The 16,826-nt window shown below is 40.4% G+C and overlaps 2 protein-coding genes across 5 annotated transcripts in view; one reads left to right on the forward strand and one right to left on the reverse strand.

Annotated features, from left to right (window-relative positions):
- mrps18b (mitochondrial ribosomal protein S18B) overlaps nt 1-2,454 on the reverse strand; it is a 6,284-nt gene extending 3,830 nt beyond the window's left edge. The window contains exons 1-4 of the mRNA XM_084738921.1: nt 2,153-2,454; nt 1,329-1,497; nt 1,152-1,249; nt 993-1,061 (exon numbers count right to left, since the gene is read on the reverse strand). Of these exons, the coding sequence (XP_084595047.1) occupies nt 993-1,061; nt 1,152-1,249; nt 1,329-1,497; nt 2,153-2,293 (477 nt within the window). The 5' untranslated portion in view covers nt 2,294-2,454. The remainder of the gene's footprint in view (nt 1-992; nt 1,062-1,151; nt 1,250-1,328; nt 1,498-2,152) is intronic.
- A 380-nt stretch (nt 2,455-2,834) lies between these two features.
- On the forward strand, nt 2,835-15,689 carry ppp1r10 (protein phosphatase 1, regulatory subunit 10). 4 transcript variants are annotated; one of them, XM_084738919.1, is made up of 19 exons: nt 2,835-3,278; nt 4,585-4,653; nt 6,722-6,830; nt 6,952-7,038; nt 7,987-8,122; nt 8,218-8,269; nt 8,357-8,440; nt 8,528-8,644; nt 8,741-8,846; nt 8,941-9,044; nt 9,142-9,269; nt 10,100-10,259; nt 10,394-10,537; nt 10,665-10,911; nt 11,095-11,170; nt 11,282-11,494; nt 11,699-11,822; nt 12,712-13,077; nt 14,284-15,689. In XM_084738919.1, exons 3-19 carry the CDS (start codon nt 6,724-6,726, stop codon nt 14,442-14,444), a joined length of 2,412 nt encoding a protein of 803 aa, XP_084595045.1. In that variant the 5' UTR covers nt 2,835-3,278; nt 4,585-4,653; nt 6,722-6,723; the 3' UTR covers nt 14,445-15,689. The 4 variants fall into 4 exon arrangements, with proteins under 4 accessions (XP_084595045.1, XP_084595044.1, XP_084595046.1 ...); XM_084738918.1 differs by having other exon boundaries at nt 2,835-4,653; XM_084738920.1 differs by lacking the exon at nt 4,585-4,653 and having other exon boundaries at nt 2,835-3,068.
- Nucleotides 15,690-16,826: the final 1,137 nt, after the last annotated feature.

Below are 16,826 nucleotides of genomic sequence, written 5' to 3' on the forward strand. Positions count from 1 at the left end.
CAGACCCCTGTCTCACTTCCTGGTTTAAAAAAGGCAGGATTGCTGCTCAAGCTCTGGTAAACTTTCTATTTTTAGACTAATTCTTTCAATAATATTTCTATCAGATGTCTCAACCATAACATGTCAACTCTGTAGTCCTTCTAAATCAAAGATAAATAAGAATTATGGTTTAAAAATGTGTATTTTGATGAACATTAAGAGAACTCTGAGACTCTTTAAAAAATAAAATGGCTGCTCACTGTGTCTATGCTGTGAAATGAAAAAATTTAAATCTGTCAACTCTGTAAGATGTCAACTCTTCCAGAGGAGACACCTCTGCTGACAGAGATGTCCTAAGTCTCAGTTCTCTTTAATAGTCAAATAATGTGTTTGAAATTAGTACTTGTTCCAGTTTAATAAAAAAATTAGTCAAAGCCCCACACCCAGTCAAAAAAATCTGGACACTCTCCTGTATGTGACGTCAAATCTGTCATAGAGCAGTGTCTTCTGTTAAATTCATTAAATATATATTCTAAAGGATTTAAGGGGTTACATAAACAAAAAAAAGTCATGGTGGTCTTTGTGTTATAAATGATTTTGTGTGTCTTGACAAAATTCAGGTTCTCAACTGTAAAAAATGCTACTTAATAAAAAAAAAACATAATGACTAGAAGGCTGGAGACTGGAGGCCCATAACAAGGTTTAATAACCAAGAGCCTGTCCTTTAAAATATATTTTATTATTTATTTATTTTTTAACATTTATTATTTATTAAAACAAAAAATATGGTTTTGTCCCAATTCTCAAGAAAGAGTGTTTTGAGATTTTGTAGGGGAGGGTGAGGTGAGCTGGTTGCAATCTAACCATGAGATGCCACAAAATCCTAACACACTGGTCCAGTAAAACACTTTCTATCTATTGTCTATCAAGTCTTCTCTCTTTGTTTTGAACACTGCAATGTACTGTAACTTAGTGGTCATGAGATCATTTGAGTGACTGAGATGCTGACCCACCTGATGGTGGATAATAACATTTGGATCCCGACAGATTGGGCAGGGGTTTCCACAGATCTTGTTTCCTCTCTACACAAACACAAACAGTATCTGTTACTTTAAGTGACAGTTGAGATGCATGGAGCCACTGTAAAGTAGAAGAAGAAGTTGAAGTTTTACAATGCAGGTCTTGCGTGTCTTCTGTGGGGGAATCCCTCCTTTGTGATTCCTCCTGTAGCCGGCCCACACTGAGTTGGTTCCGTACCTCTCAATGTACTCTGTCAGGGGAAAGGAATATGTTGTAAAACCAGATATACTGTAGATTCTAACGATGAGACTTGTTTTTCATTTACACACCTTCACTCTCCAGGTAATCCCAGGGTCTGTCCTTGTAGCGCGAAAGAGCCTCAACAGCCTGAGCAGCCTCCACATCCTGGAGTGATTCTACTTTGCAGTAAAAGTGACTTGGTACAAACAGAGGGAGACCTGGACATGTTCTGACAGGAAGTCTCCTCTGCACACTGGACTGAAAGCAAAAGAAAATCACCTCATCATCATCACAGCATCCCAAAACCCCCCACAAATGTTTTACAATAATCTGACTACCACTGACAATTGTCACTTATGTCACAAGAAGCCGCAAGAAGCCTTTTGTTTAGAAGAGAACCCCAGATCCGCGATAAATCTCGCGAGAGTGATTATTTTAATCCAAACAATGACTTTTCCATAATTATATGTTTACTGTCCCTAAATCACAGCAGATCTTGACTATAGAGATGACACATGTTAAACATAATTAGTCTGTACAACGTGCATAATAACAAAATAACACAATCTCGCGAGAGTTTCACAAGGAAATGGTTCCCTCAAGACAAAGTCCTTTCGGTCACTCTTGCTAGCTACATTGTAAACTCTGATACTTATAACACTACTGTCAGTTGATGCCACAAATGCGTACACCCATCTGAGACATAAAACAATGTCCCGTGTTCTACCGAGTGTGTAATAACCGATAAGTTGCCGAAGTCTAAATAAATTTACTTCACGCAAGAGTGAAGTAATAAACTTTAGCTATGTAGCTAATGCATAGCGTTTCTCCCACATCCACCATACAATATAGACTTATGACACATGCATTAATCGAACGATACGTGTATAAACATTACAATTAAATGTAATACCGGACACAGTCGTAATGGATGTAAAATTGAAGGCGACAGACGACAGAAGACCCTCACGGTGCCTTGGATGGAGGCGGCCATTTTTCTGTCACAGTGGGGTCGTAGGTGAAAGGTGAAAGATGAAAGCTCTATTTGTGTCATATGAAGTGTTACAATTTTAGATAAAAATGTTACAATTTTAGATCAAAATGTTTCATCGCCAATAGATCAGTTAGATTCTATATATCCTTTTAGCATTTATAATGTAGTTATTTTAGTCGGTTGGGTACAATTGGCTGTTAAAATGCTGCGTTCTCTGTGACTGGCACGTGACCGTCACGGTCTTCAAAGACAGTCGCCATTTTGAAGAAATAATATAAACTAAATTAATATATCAAATAATCACTTAAATCCAGCTTAATCAACAAAATTAGTTGGTGTTCTTTGGTAGCTATTTAATAATACAAATACATCATACTTTAAGTGCGAATCTAGGGAGTAATTAAAAATAATAGTTTCCAAAGCGTGAGCTACGCCATTACGCCCTTGACAGGACAAGGAAGGTCAGTCATCCGCCATTTTGTTTGCGCGAAAATGGAGAAAAAACGCTGCCCGTGACGTAAAAAACGTCACGCAGTATAAAAGCTAAGTCCCTCCTCTGCGAGCTCATTCCTGGATTTGGTCAAAGGTAAGTCAAGTCAGAAATACAACAAGGCTTATTTTCAACCTTTTGTCCGTCTTAAACGCGAAATTCCTACCGAATGCATTAAGAAAACAACAAAGGAGTTTGATATAGACGAAGGACGACGACATTTATCGGACTGGAAATTAAATGTGTGTTCTTCTGTGTGTTTTGCAGGTATGAACTCGCTTTACCGAAGACTGAACCGTCGAGGACTTTGAACAACTCTACTCAAATTCATATTTTTTTCTTCAAGTAATGGACATTTGATTACTATTTTTGCCTCCAGTTTGTTCCTGAAGGAAAGGCTAGCCTTTAGCTATCACAGCCCCACCCATAAGAAGTATTTCAGTTGATATTAAAACCATGAAGGTTGACGATATAAAATTGATGAAATAAGAGATATAAGTGCCTGAAAAGCACACTCTATTATACCCGAGACGCTGAGGATCAATATTATCAATAGTAAGTTGATTTTGAAGTTAAGTTGAATTGAAAGCAATCAAATGAATCTAGTCGTAGATAACAGGCTAGTTAGCGGTAGCTGTAAGTTAGCTTGGCAGACAGTTTGAATATAGACAGTGATCTAGTATGAGCTCACACAGGAAAGTGGACGGAGGCACAAGGCTCCGTTTCTTTGTGTGTGAGACGGAATGGACGAATTGTATAAATAAAAATGTAATATAGCCAGTAAATTCGTAGAATAACCATAAGCAATCTATTGATAAAGATTGCCGTAGGCATAAACAGCAGATTCCAGCTCATGAAGTCGGACTTTTTGCCTGCCAGATCTGTTTTGTATGGGCTGCTCCACGGAACGAACACCCACCGCAATCTATACATAAAGATTGCGTTAGTTTGAGGATTGTGGACATATTCTATGAAGCACTGTGTGTGTTGAAATGTCGATAATTATAGCGCAGGGACTTCCCGAAAGCCCGCATCATGTACTCGGCAATCTGTGGATAAAGATTGCAGGATGACTCAAGCGAGCGAAGTGCTCTCTCGAAGCACAAACAGTCGGGATTGACAAATATGGTGGACTGGTTGTGGTTTGTTTCCGTCCTCGGACAGCTCCGGGGACTAGCCGTGTTCTCCTCGGAGCGACATTTGGGAGCTTTTTGTTTTGTTTTTGTTTTTTTTACCAAACCGAACACGCAGATCAAGTAGAGACTGGTGTCCACGGCGCTGTCTGAGCGCCATACGCGTGTGGGTCGCTAGATAATCGCCTTGTTTTTTTTTTTTTTATCAGCCACCACGGTGTTTGCTATGAGAGCCATTGTTGCTTGTGTAGGGTTGGTTTTGCCGTCGTCGAAGTGGTTAATGGAGGGAGGGCTCTGATCAGCAGCGAGCTTCCAGCTCCCTCCCCTTTGTCAAGCAGCTGAGCCTCAGGAGCAGCCATGTTCTCAGCTATGACAGATGTCAGGTTGAGCGCAAGCCATTTATAGGCTGCCTGAGCTGCCCTTATATAACCGAGGGCGTTCTACACTCTGATTTCATTCAGTCAGGTTCTCCTTGATGAATATATCTCATTGCATTACTCATTGTTAAGAATGTTGTTGCGCAACAGTTATACAAATTATAGTAATAACATTTTTTGATGAGGACTTAGTCATAGATTGTTTTTTCCATGATGTGCCAGGGGTATATATATAATAACACCACAGTATGATTATGCACAAATAATGTTCTTTCCCCCCACTGAACCAGGGTCCAGGGCCATGTTTAACACTGATTGTGTGTATATGTGTAACAATTGTGACATTTGCAGGAATTTGGTTATTTGCAGTGTTGTGGAGGTCTGAGACTATATAAAACTTCTACTACAACAGTTAAACGGGTAAGACCTAACTGATTCCTCACATCATGACATTTCCAATGAATTGATTTCCGCCAGAATTGCAGGTTTCATACATAAATTAACAAAAAAAAACAACAACAATATCATTATAAAATGTAAACATGGAAAAATAAGTGCATGCTTACAAGGCTCAGTCCAGTCATTTCTATTATATCATGGACCATTAGGAGGTTATTTATAAGACCTTTTGTCATGATAATTTTCAAATCCATAATAGTGAAGATATACAGAAAGGTGAATTGACTTAGTTTGGAGGACATCAAACTTTAAGATAATGTGTACTTATTGAAACGATAAATCATAAACACCTTTCAGTCATAAGTCTGTTTCCAGATTAATGTGTAGCAGGTCAGACTAATGTCATGTGATGTTGCAGTAACTATTGTATTAATCTGCAGTGTATTTCTCTATAGTGTAACAACACACAGTATACTGTAGTGTCAGTGTGTAAACAGAAACTAACCTGTAGGTGGCAGTAAGTGGCCTCACTTGTACCCTCTGGCTGGAACAGAGACGTCATTAACCCCACTGTAGTCTATGATAGAGGTACTTCCAGTCTGATCGTCATATTTGAAAGGACACATGAGTATTTAACAGACTAATTCTACAGTTTTCAAGCATTTCATCCTTCATACACACTTTAATTTGTTGCTGCATACAATCTGAATTTGTACCATTCATCTTTTCACCATATTAATTAGTGAAAACAGGTTCTTATACAGCACTCTTGATGTTTCTGTTTCCATTCTCCTTGTTTGAGTTTCATTTTTTGCACAAATGTGAATGATTGTTATAGACATGTGCTATTAAAAAGTTGATAAATCATTATCAGTAACATTTCTTGCAAAAAATTCTCTCTTTGGTTACTTCTGTTTTAACAGGACTTTGACCTTTCACCTCCTTTTGTGTTTGATACTTATAATATCTGTGTTTGTAAAATAAAAACAATATATACATATCTATAGATATTGAATACATGTTAACAATTAAGTTTGGTATGATCAGGGAAACAGTTAAATTAAGTTTTAAAAAAGTTTGCTAATTAAAAAGCAAGTGAAGTGTAAAGTGAAAAATAAAAGTACTGGTAATTTCTAGTGTGACACGTAACATTTTGTCGGTCAGTTTTATAAAAATGCACTTTTGTCATATGCATTACTGCAACTTCTTTAATCATACCTAGAACTGGAATAAAGAGAGTTGCCTCACACATAAAAATGAACAGAATATATGTCCCAGAGAGGAGGCTCTCTGGCATTGAGGAATAAGTTATAATATCCTGCACTTGTCCCTGCTGAACTGGTGTCAAGTTGGCCCTACGGACCACTCCAACATGTGAAGTAAGAGGCAGCACACTGAAGCCATCCTGCACTGTGGGTGTTTGACCGCAGGAGCAACAGAGTGCTGTGTGGCTGGATGAAAATGCTGCCTCCTGTACTTAAAGGGGATTTGTATGTGACCGTGTCAGTCAGATCATCAGTGTAGATAATGTTTGTCTTTCTTGGCCTAATATGCAAATCATTTCCTGGATAGTAGATCAGATCAGCCTCCTGAATCACTGCTTTGTAAATAGGTTTTGTAACTATGGGAGCGCAAACCTTATTGGTGTTGATCTCCTGATGTGGGTGTGTGTCAGGGCTTTGGACCTTGATGTTAATGGGATGTCCTTGATACAATCAGTTTGTCTTTTCAACCACTGAATCACTGAAATGTAGTGATTCAAGGTGTGACCTGGATAGTGTTTGGTTAGTGAGTTGAACATGCTGTGACCTTGTTGGCCTGGCACAGTTGTGATTTTTTTGGCATTTGATGAAACAGTTGTGTGTTGAAATGAAACAGACGGAAGTTGTTTGAGTCCTAAAGATAGTCAGGGTGGATTTCTGTGTCCTGGAGCTCCCCTTTGTGTTTGGCAGGCAAATAGTCCTCAGTTAACGGCACCTAAATACCTCTTACCATAGACAAAAGATGGCCTGTATATATCAGAGTGTAATATGTAATACACCTGTGTCCTGTTGCCCTGTGTAGTAAGTCTTTGCTGTGTTTGTTTCAGACATGGCAGGGGGACCAGTGGACCCCAGAGAGATTTTGAAGGGGGTGGAGGCCCTATTGGGAAAAGATGGAGAACTCCGGAGCCTGGAGGGAGTCCTGAAGGTGTTTAGGTGAGGAACTAAGAATTAGTCGCCATGTATTTCTGTGTATCTGTTAACCTTAAATGTAAGAATTGAATCATGACACATCCATGAACTTATCCTTACACCTTTGCTTTTTTTTTCATTGCAGCCTGATGAAAGCTTCTACCAAGATGGTCAGTAGATGTATGTACCTGAACATTCTGCTGCAGACCAAATCCCATGATGTTCTTAACAGGTAGGCTTTACTACTACTTTATATTGCAGATCTTGGTCTTTAATAATACATTAAAAACATATTAATGGTGAAGAAAAAAATATGGATTACATTACCCTCCATGTTTTTAACAAGATTCCCTTCATCCACCCTTCCTGAACACACTGTCCCAGCAGCTGACATGTTCACAATACAACACTACATAAATACAAGTGCTCATTTTCACAGTCATACCTCTACACTCTTGCAAGATGATGGTCCAGAATACACTTATTTACAATACATCAGCCATTCAGAATTAAAGAAAGCAAAGGAACAAGCCAAGGAGGGGAAAAAGCATATCCCAACTACATCAAATGTCTTCATCCAGTTGTAGTTCTCTGAGATTCTCAAAGCATGACACAACAGGTTGCATTGTAAGTGTTACTTATTTTCAGACCCCCTCAGTATAGATCAAATCTTTCCTAGTCTAGAGAAAAAAACAGAATGTATTCCAGCCAAGCAGCAGCAGCAGATGGAGGAGTGGAGAAATCCAGAACTCTCCTATGGGCCAAAAGTGATGTGAATGCACGGATGTCAGATGGCTTTATATTTAAACCCAAAGTTTCATCTGTTATACCAAATACAGTTAATATCTGTCACAGCCAGCTTCTGTACAAGAATATACTGTTTGTTAGTCTGACAGTATTTCTCAATATAATCAGTAGGAGTGTTCAGTCATACATTAGAAAAGACCTAAGCTTTAACTTGTGAAACATGACCATGCCATATTGATAAATAAATGTATCTTTGAGTTAGGAGCAAGTTACAGTTCCTCTGTTTATATAACATAGTTTCACATTGTGGTATTTGTATTTTTCTGTCATGTTTTCAAGTCAATATACTTTGTAGCTCTGAATACTGAACTTCAGTGTATTGGAATACAGATCTGTTGAATCCATGTATCAAACATTTGTTCCCTTCATACAGGTTTATCAGAGTTGGTGGCTACCGGCTGCTCAACTCGTGGCTCACCTACTCTAAAACCACCAACAACACCCCCCTGCTACAGCTCATCCTGCTCACACTGCAGAAGCTGCCTCTCAAAGTGGACCATCTCAAACAGGTACTGTCCCAGTTAATCCAGCAGAACACACTCCCAGTGCACCATACCAGCAACAGCACATCTAACCTGTGGTTTCTGCTTTTATCTTCTTCCAGAACAACACAGCCAAGCTGGTGAAGCAGCTGAGCAAGAGTGCAGAGACGGAGGGTCAGTTTGCTTGTACATCAAAAATCTAAACTTTTCTTTATAGACAGCAGCATCTATATGAATTAACATTCTTTCTTTTATTTTTAGATCTGCGGAAGCTGGCGTCCGTGCTTGTAGATGGCTGGATGGCTACAATCCGCTCTCAGAGTGTGTCAAGCAGCTCTCCTGCTGGTACAGAACAATTATTTCGCTCTGTTGAAGTGTCCCACTCTGTTTTGCAATGTCCACTGTTTGTAACACACTCTGTTAATCTTTCAGATAAAAAAAAGAAGAAAGAGGTGCCAGTGCATGTGAAGGAAAAGAGTGGTGATGAGGAGAAGAAGAAGGAGAAACCCAAAGCTCATGCCCCCAGCCACACAAAGATCCGCTCCATAGGTAACCTGAGCCTGCTGAGCAGTGATGGAGTTGGCCCTGAATGTTTGATTAGAAGATGTTCAGTGTGAAATAATCAGTCTGTTTTGTCTTGTGTAGGACTGGAGATGGACACTCCCAACCCAGCCCCTGCCAAGAAGACGCCTGCTGCCCCACAGCTCGGTGACAAGTACAACATTAAGCCTCCAGTCCTCAAGAGGCCAAGGTACTGTATCCTCTGTTAGCACAGCACCATCTGGTGGACTTTTCATGCAACTGACCTGAAGTGGCTAATAAAAATATTTCCTTTCCTTCAACAGCTCTGGTGGATCAGACGCTCCACCTCTGGAGAAAAAATACAAACCTCTAAACACCCCCTCCAACTCTGCCAAAGAGATCAAAGTCAAGATCATTCCACCACAACGTGAGTTCAAACAAACCCACACTTACAGACACAAACACATTTGAACTGCATGTTGAAGAGCTGTGGTGTTCACTGCTCTCTTGTGTTCTCACTGCAGCCATGGAGGCCACAGGGTTCCTGGATGCTCTGAATTCTGCCCCAGTGCCTGGGATCAAGATCAAGAAGAAGAAGCCTGGTGCAACTACTCCAGCTAACACCAAGGTGGTCTCGCCTACGTCCAACAAGGTACTGAGCAGTGATAGAAAGATTACGGAAACTTGAAATGATACTCAACTACAAGTAATCTACTAGTGAACAAAATGCTTGAGTGAAAGTACAAAGTATTCCTCTCAAAAACGACTTGAGTATTAGTTGATCTTCAACGGTTACTGTTAAATGCATTATCATCAGCAGTCATTCAATGGGAGGGGGTTTCTGTTTCTAAATTACTCCTGCACTGTTTTCAAGATTCTAGCTGTCATTATTGATTGTTTCAGGGTCTGCAGCTCTTTAATGTAAACCTCATATCTGCATTTTCAAATGCCTGCAGGTGTATTTCTGTCATAGGAGATGTGTGTTTCAGCAATAAAGTCTAAAAAAAATAACAGTTTGAAAGAGAAGATTGAAGGAGCCACTGGCTGCATCTGCATGTGCAGCTGTTGCTCTAGGTTCAGTTAATTTTAGTGGTTGCAAGAAGTAATTTTCAACCCCAGTAATGACTTATTAGATTACTATTAGTATGTAATATGGCCACTGTTAGTCCAAGAAGGGGAAGAGTTTTCCCCAAATCCACAGACTAAGTCTAAAAAAGTTAAAGTTAAAAAATTTTAACCAAGCAGGATAGACTTTGCTGTGCTGTCTCTGTAATAATCTCCACGCTCTGCTGTAGATAGCTGTTGCAGATAAGTAAGGAAGTAGCTGAATCAGAGATCAGTCTGTCTCTTCATGGGCGACCTATAAAGAATTAGGAGCTGTTAGCTGTCAGCATGTTAACTTTTTTGCTTTATCTCTCACCTTTACTTCTAAACTCACATCTTAAACCTGTTGTCTTACATTTGTTCCTTCTTTGTCCTCAGCCGAGTCCATTTGACACCAAACCCACTACGTACTCTTCATCTGCTGCTAAACCATCATCTCCAGAAACGGCTGCCTCTATCACTCCTGCTAATGAACACCAGGAAGTGGAACAGCCTGGGACCCCTGTTCCCTCTGAGGACCCAGAGACCTCTGACAATGGTATGGTTCTTTCAAACTCACCCATGTGGTTCTTGATGGTGGTAGAGTTTTGTCTTCTTTAATGTGATATCCTGTGTTTTATGCGTTCTCAATCCCCTAACCTTTTTGTTTTTCATTGTCTCTGGTGTGTGTAGGTGAGAAACCAAATGCCCTGGCAGAACCACGTGGAGAGGAAGAAAGCTTGACCAAGAAGGGCAAGAAGAAGAAGACAGTTCACTGGGCCGAGGAGGAGCAGCTCAAACACTACTTCTACTTTGATCTGGACGAGACAGAGAGAGGTAAATCAGCTGGTCAAAACTCAGCATGTCTGAGTTTGGTGTTCACTACTTTAACACACCAGTCGATCTGTAAACCATCTAGAATATTAGTTAGTAATGATATTCCACTTTCAATTTCGATCCACAGTCAACGTCAACAAGATTAAAGACTTCGGTGAGGCTGCCAAACGAGAGCTGATGATGGACAGGCAGACATTTGAGATGGCCCGTCGGCTCTCCCATGACACCATGGAAGAGAGGGTCCCCTGGACACCCCCGAGGCCCCTGATGCTGGCTGGCAGCCTGGTTACACCTGGAGCCAACAGCACAGAGAAACTCACCCAGAGAGACCGCGAGATGGGCATCCTGCAGGAGATTTTCCTCAGCAAAGAAAGGTAGGACTTCAGACAAAACCTGCTCTCGAAGATCCCAAAAAAAAACCTGTTATAAATGTAAAAAATGAAAGAATCTAAACTTTTTTATATATATCTGATTTGTCTGAATGTCACACTAAGAAATTAGGGTGAGGACCTGCAGTGTGTGTTAATGAAGTCACATTCTTTCTTTCTTCTCACTAGTGTACCTGACAGTCCACATGAACCAGACCCAGAGCCTTATGAGCCCATGCCTCCTCGTCTCATTCCTCTGGATGAGGTTAGTCCACCCAACAAACATTTGTATACATTTTGTAAAATCAGACACATTCTGTATGTGTGCACGCATTTGTGATGCCTGCTAAGCTGTCAGTCTGGTCTCCTCCTGCAGGACTCATCCATGATGGATGACGGTTATGGTGAGCCCATGGACACCTCATCGCAGCAGGGCGCCGGCCAGAACGAGAGCTCCAAGCTGCCGCCTGTCCTCGCCAACCTCATGGTCAACCTGAGCAACAGCTCCCGCAGCCCACAAACCTCCAACACTGTCAGCAACACTGTGGCTCCCACTGTCAATGTACAGGAGCTGCTCTCATCCATCATGGTAAATATATGATAATACAGTCAGATATGCAGCAATAGAAGCTTGTTTTTATCCATTTAGGTTTTTTTTACATTCTTGATCTTGATTCACGCAGTCAAAGCACACCTAATTCACCTTTATTTTTAATGACATTAAGTCCCTGTATGTGCAAAAATGTCTGTTTGTAGTTGGACTGTGTATCTAATGTAACCTGTTTGTCATCAGGGTGCTTCTGGTAACCAGTCCACTGAAGACCTGATCAAGCAGCCCGACTTCTCAGACAAGATTAAACAGCTGCTGGGTTCCCTGCAGCAGACCCAGAACCAGAACCAGGGTGGACCTCCACCAGGTAAGCTCCAGAGAACATCTACACATTCTGTACTCAAGCAGAAGTACAGATATTGTTTAAAAAGACGAGTGAAAATAAGAAGTGCTGATTCAACTTGTTAACTGTAGGAAGAGTGAAAAAATACAGGCTCTGATATGTACTCAAAGTATAAAAGTAAAAAGTCATCCTCTGAAGGACATTTCTGCTGATTTTGTGCAAAAGTAACTGAACCTCACCTTTTCACCATGGTTGAGTCTCCCTCCTGTTTCTTTTCATCTTTTAAGTAATTGTCATCTTATTATATCTGTTAACATTTTTATCATTTTTGTCTTGTTACGTCATTTTCATCCTGTTACATCTTTTATGTCATTTTTGTCTTGCTATGCCTGTTAACGTCTTTATCTTGTTTTTGTTTTGTTACATCTAGTATAATGTTTTCATCTTGTTAGGTCGCTCTTATCTTTGTTACAAATTTTACATAATTTTTCTCTTGTTACATCTTGTTAGGTTAGTTTTTGTATTGTTATGTCTTGTTGCGTTTTTTTGTCGTAACATCTTTTTGTGTCTTGCAGTTTTTGTCTTTTTATGCATTGTAACGTGTTTTTTTCTTGTTTCCTTTTCCGTTGTCTTTGTCTTGTTTTGTCATTTTCATCTTGATACGTCTATTTGAATTGGCTAAACAAAAAGTACAGATATTTGTATTAAAATGTAGGAGAGTAGAGTAAAAGTAAAAAGTTGTCTGAAAAAGAAATACTTAATTAAAGTACAGAAATGAACATATTTGTACTTATTTACTTCTCATGTCTGGTAAGCTCAGTCCATCTTATTCCATGGTTGGTCTCTCCTCCTGCTGTCACAGCATGATGTTCTGCTCCTTCTGTTGCTCATCCTTGTTTTTCTCTCTCTGCAGTTAATCAGGGTCTGCTAGGACACGGTCCAGGCATGAACAACATGAACAACATGAACATGCACATGCAGATGCCCATGAACGGCGGCTACCCACCCAACAACCCTCCCGGCGGGCCTCGTTTTAACCATCCCCCACCCCCTCACAACCACGGACCACCTTTCAACGCCGGTGGAGGCCCACGCATGATGGGGCCGCCACCCGGCCAGGGCCGAGGAGACAACGGTAACTACTGGGGAGACGACTCCATGAGAGGAGGGCCACATCGAGGGGGTCACTTTCACCGAGGAGGCCGGGGCCGGGGAGGAGAGCCTGGTTTCAGGGGCCGAGGGCGAGGAGGTCCCAGAGGAGGACACAACAATATGAATGGTATGTGGGACAAATGCTTGGGTGTTATAGATCTGTATTCTCAAATATGTAAAATAGTCTGGAGCCACCACAAGTCAATAAAGGCCTCATAAAAAATGAGTACAGCTGAAATTAGCTGTACTAATAATTTCCACAGCACTCAATCCATCAGTGCAACAAAGTCAGGTCACACTCATCACTCACTGCATGTTTAAAACTGTACAATATCTGATAATTATAGTGTTGAAGGTACTGAAGCTATTAAAAAAAAAAGAAGGAAGAGATTATTCTATTTTTGTGCCCAGGGTTTCTCTTTCTTTGCTATGGTATCAAAAGAGGCCTAAAGTATTATTTTTTTTTTTTTTACTAGTATTCTGTCTAAGTTTAAAATGTTCTTACTGTGACAACTCTTAACACAAGTGTTGACTTTTGTCAGTAGCTGAACAGTCATCAAAAAACGGCAAAGTGAAAGTGATAAAAAATGATTGCTGATTTTAAAAAAACAGTGTTTTGGTGGGTTGGCTCTTAAAAGAATAGTTTGGATTATTCGACGTGTGGTTGTGTGAGGTATTTCTCTATATTCAGTGTATTACCTATAGTTGATGGTGGTCGACAATTCTCCATTTTGGAGAGGCAGCTGTACTGCTGTGGACAGGGTCAGCAGCAGCCTGTACTTTAAATACCAAAAAAGTCAATATCAGTTTAATTGCATGCAATATTTATAATGTTTTTGCAGCTTTACCCTGCTGTCAGACAGACTTTTCAGACTGGAAACTGTTATTATGCAAGCCAAATATGGACTTCTCTTGCTCAACCAGACTTCATTTACAGAATCAGTCATTTTATCTTTACACAGAAGCTGCTGATCTACTGCTGCCTCAGTTTGTTAGCTTGTTTGTGTCATTGTGTAACTTGGGTGAAGCCGAACTAAACCTTTAAAACAGTCACACAATAACACAAACAAGCAAACAACCCGAGGCAGCAGTAGATCAGCAGCTCCTGTTTTCTGTGAGGTGAATTGACAGATTTCAGCTATGGAGTCTGTTTGAGTGAGAGAGAGTGATATTTGGCTCATATAATGGTGGTTTTCCATCACTCCACTGATGTCACCCCACTTCAAAAAAACTCTTACTATCCTTCTAAGACGTGTCTTAAATATAAGCCTATTTCAAATAATGGAGTGTGTGTAGAGACTGATTGTAACACTGCTGTGTCTCCTCCTGTCAGACATGTCCAAGAGGCCTGTGTGCCGTCACTTCATGATGAAGGGAAGCTGCAGGTACGAGAGCAACTGTGCCTTCTACCACCCCGGAGTAAACGGACCACCACTGCCCCCCAACCACCCCGCTAACAACCAACACAATCAGCACCCACAGCACGGACACTAGGGGACACTGCTGCCAAACCTGGGAACTCCTCTGAGAACTGTTTGCGTCCATAAGAGCCTCTCTGATCAAACCACTGCAGGCTGTCAGGGCTGTGACACGCTGTAGTGTGTATGTGAAGTCATTCTGTGGGTGACTGATCTGAAGCAGTGAGCTGTACCTCACCTGAGAACAAACAAGAGGAGGAAGTGTGACTGTGAGATGATCACAGATGGGACTATGTGTTTTTATTGTGATCATTTTTAACAGTGAGACTGAAAACAAGCCACCACACCTGACCACTGCGTCTGAGCTGCTGTAGCCCGCTGCCTCTCTGCTCTGTCACCGAAGCGTTAACATGGTCGACCAAACGGGAGTCTCCCTCTCAGCAGAAAGCTTTCCTTTAACATGACTAACTTCCCTTCTTACTGTGGCTGTTGTACTGTGTAACTCCATGTGATCTTAGTTTAATATTCCTGCTTTTGTTACTTCATCAGTCAGGTTTGTACAGAAGAGTCAGAAATCTTTTCCCCTCTTACATGATTCTTTAATGTGTCACAAAGATTTAGGAAGCACTTTAAAAAGATAAAGACCAACCGCTATGATTTATTGAACTGAGCTAGAAGAAGAACTTTGTAGTATTTGAACAGCTTTATTTCACCCAATCCTGAGAAAACTGAGAAATGAACTGATGTAACCTGATGAGGAAGACACCTTTTCTGTTTTTTTTTCCTTCCAGCAGCTCGTATTGAATGTGAAGAGACTGTGAAGAAGCAACAGCAGTGTGTGTTCTCAGAAGTAAACTAAGCAGCTCACAGTCAGACTGACGTGTGTGTGGTGTGACAATCATGAGTGTCAAACATGCTACGGTCCTGTCAGAAGAGCATCTTGTCCCTGATCTCAGAGCTGCTGCCTGTGTTCTTTGTACTCCATATGAGCCCAGCAGGGGTTCTTCTGTCAGTGTTAGGAGTCAGATGAATAATGAACGCTCTGTGGGTCAGATATATTGAGTGTTTTCTGTGAAAACAAGCACTTTGTGTCTCTTGTGGGACTGTTAGAATGTAATGTTTTCTGTTGCTCCCTCCATGTTGTTTTTTTATTTTGATACAATCTTGAACGTCGGCCCTTTTAAAATGGGTTCAGGTTTTTGTTAGTATGAAATTTTTGTATTCATGTGTTTGTAGAAATACAGAATACACATTCATACTCATGTCATATTTTCTGTTGAATTCTTTTGTACACTGTGTATTGAATAAATGTCCAAATATACATGGTGCTGTGTTTTATTTTAAAGTGGGGACATCATGCAAACATCTGTACAACATGCCGTACACACGTAGAAGAGATAGTTTGGATATTTTGAAGTGGTGTTGTATGACATACTTCACATGTTATTACCTACAGTAGATGGTCAGCATGCCCTCAATATGGAAAAGCAGCAGGAGTACCAGAGTAGGAAGCTAAGCAATGCATCACGCATAAACAAAAAACATCAATATCAGTTTAAGTGTATGGTATATTTAGAATATTTTCACAGTTTTACCTTGCTGTCAGACAGACTGAGTGGAAACCAACATTATATAAATATCACTCTCTCCATAGCCACCAGACTCCATTGGCAAAAACAATAATTTTATCTCAACAAACATTGGAGTTGATGGTCTGCCACTGCCTCGATCTGTGTAAAAAATAAATCACCGGATTAGGAGTCTGACTAAGATTTTTGATATGAGATGAAAGAGGACACAGAAAACAATTATTGTAGTTGCATATTAGAGGGATAGTTCACCCAAAAATGAAAATTCAGTCATTATCTACTCACCTTCATGCTGATTGAAACATTTAGGTTTTTTTTGTCCATAAAATACAGCTGGAATTTGACAGGAAAACAGTGCTGCAGAATCTCCCAAACAATGGAAGTGAATGGTGACCAGTTTTCAAACAACAGAATAACATAAAATGCCTCCATACTGCTTATCTGGTGTAATCCATGTCTCCTAAAGCCCCAACATGCCAAGTTGATTAAAGTTGATTAGCTTGGAGCCACGTTCATGTGCACATGCACACTGTCTGAACTGTGTGTGTGTGTGTGGTGTGATTTCATGTCAGGGACTTTAGGAAACATGGATTATGCCATACAAGCTGTTTGCAGACATTTTCTGTTTTTTTTTCCAGTTGTTTTTTACATTTGAAAACTGGTCACCATTCACTTCCATTGTTTTGGAGATTCTGCAACACTGTTTTCCTGTGAAAATCTATCAGTGTTTTGTGGACTAACAAAATAAACCTCACCCTCAGTAGGCATGAGGGTGAGTAGATAATGACTGAATTTTCATTTTTGGGTAAACTATCCCTTTAAGGCATTTAAGGAGCCCAAACAATTTTAGTTTGCATATGCCTATATAG

Source organism: Lutjanus erythropterus, chromosome 16 (assembly GCF_056507025.1).
Source record: "Lutjanus erythropterus isolate fLutEry1 chromosome 16, fLutEry1.hap2, whole genome shotgun sequence".
Taxonomy (NCBI): domain Eukaryota; kingdom Metazoa; phylum Chordata; class Actinopteri; order Lutjaniformes; family Lutjanidae; genus Lutjanus; species Lutjanus erythropterus.

Excerpts from the sequence above, each read along its gene's own strand:
- ppp1r10 (XM_084738918.1), top strand. The coding sequence starts at position 6,724 with ATGGCAGGGGGACCAGTGGACCCCAGAGAGATTTTGAAGGGGGTGGAG. Across the intron at positions 11,495-11,698 it reads AGCTGCTCTCATCCATCATG|GGTGCTTCTGGTAACCAGTC; the intron begins GTAAATATATGA and ends GTTTGTCATCAG. Across the intron at positions 13,078-14,283 it reads AGGACACAACAATATGAATG|ACATGTCCAAGAGGCCTGTG; the intron begins GTATGTGGGACA and ends TCCTCCTGTCAG.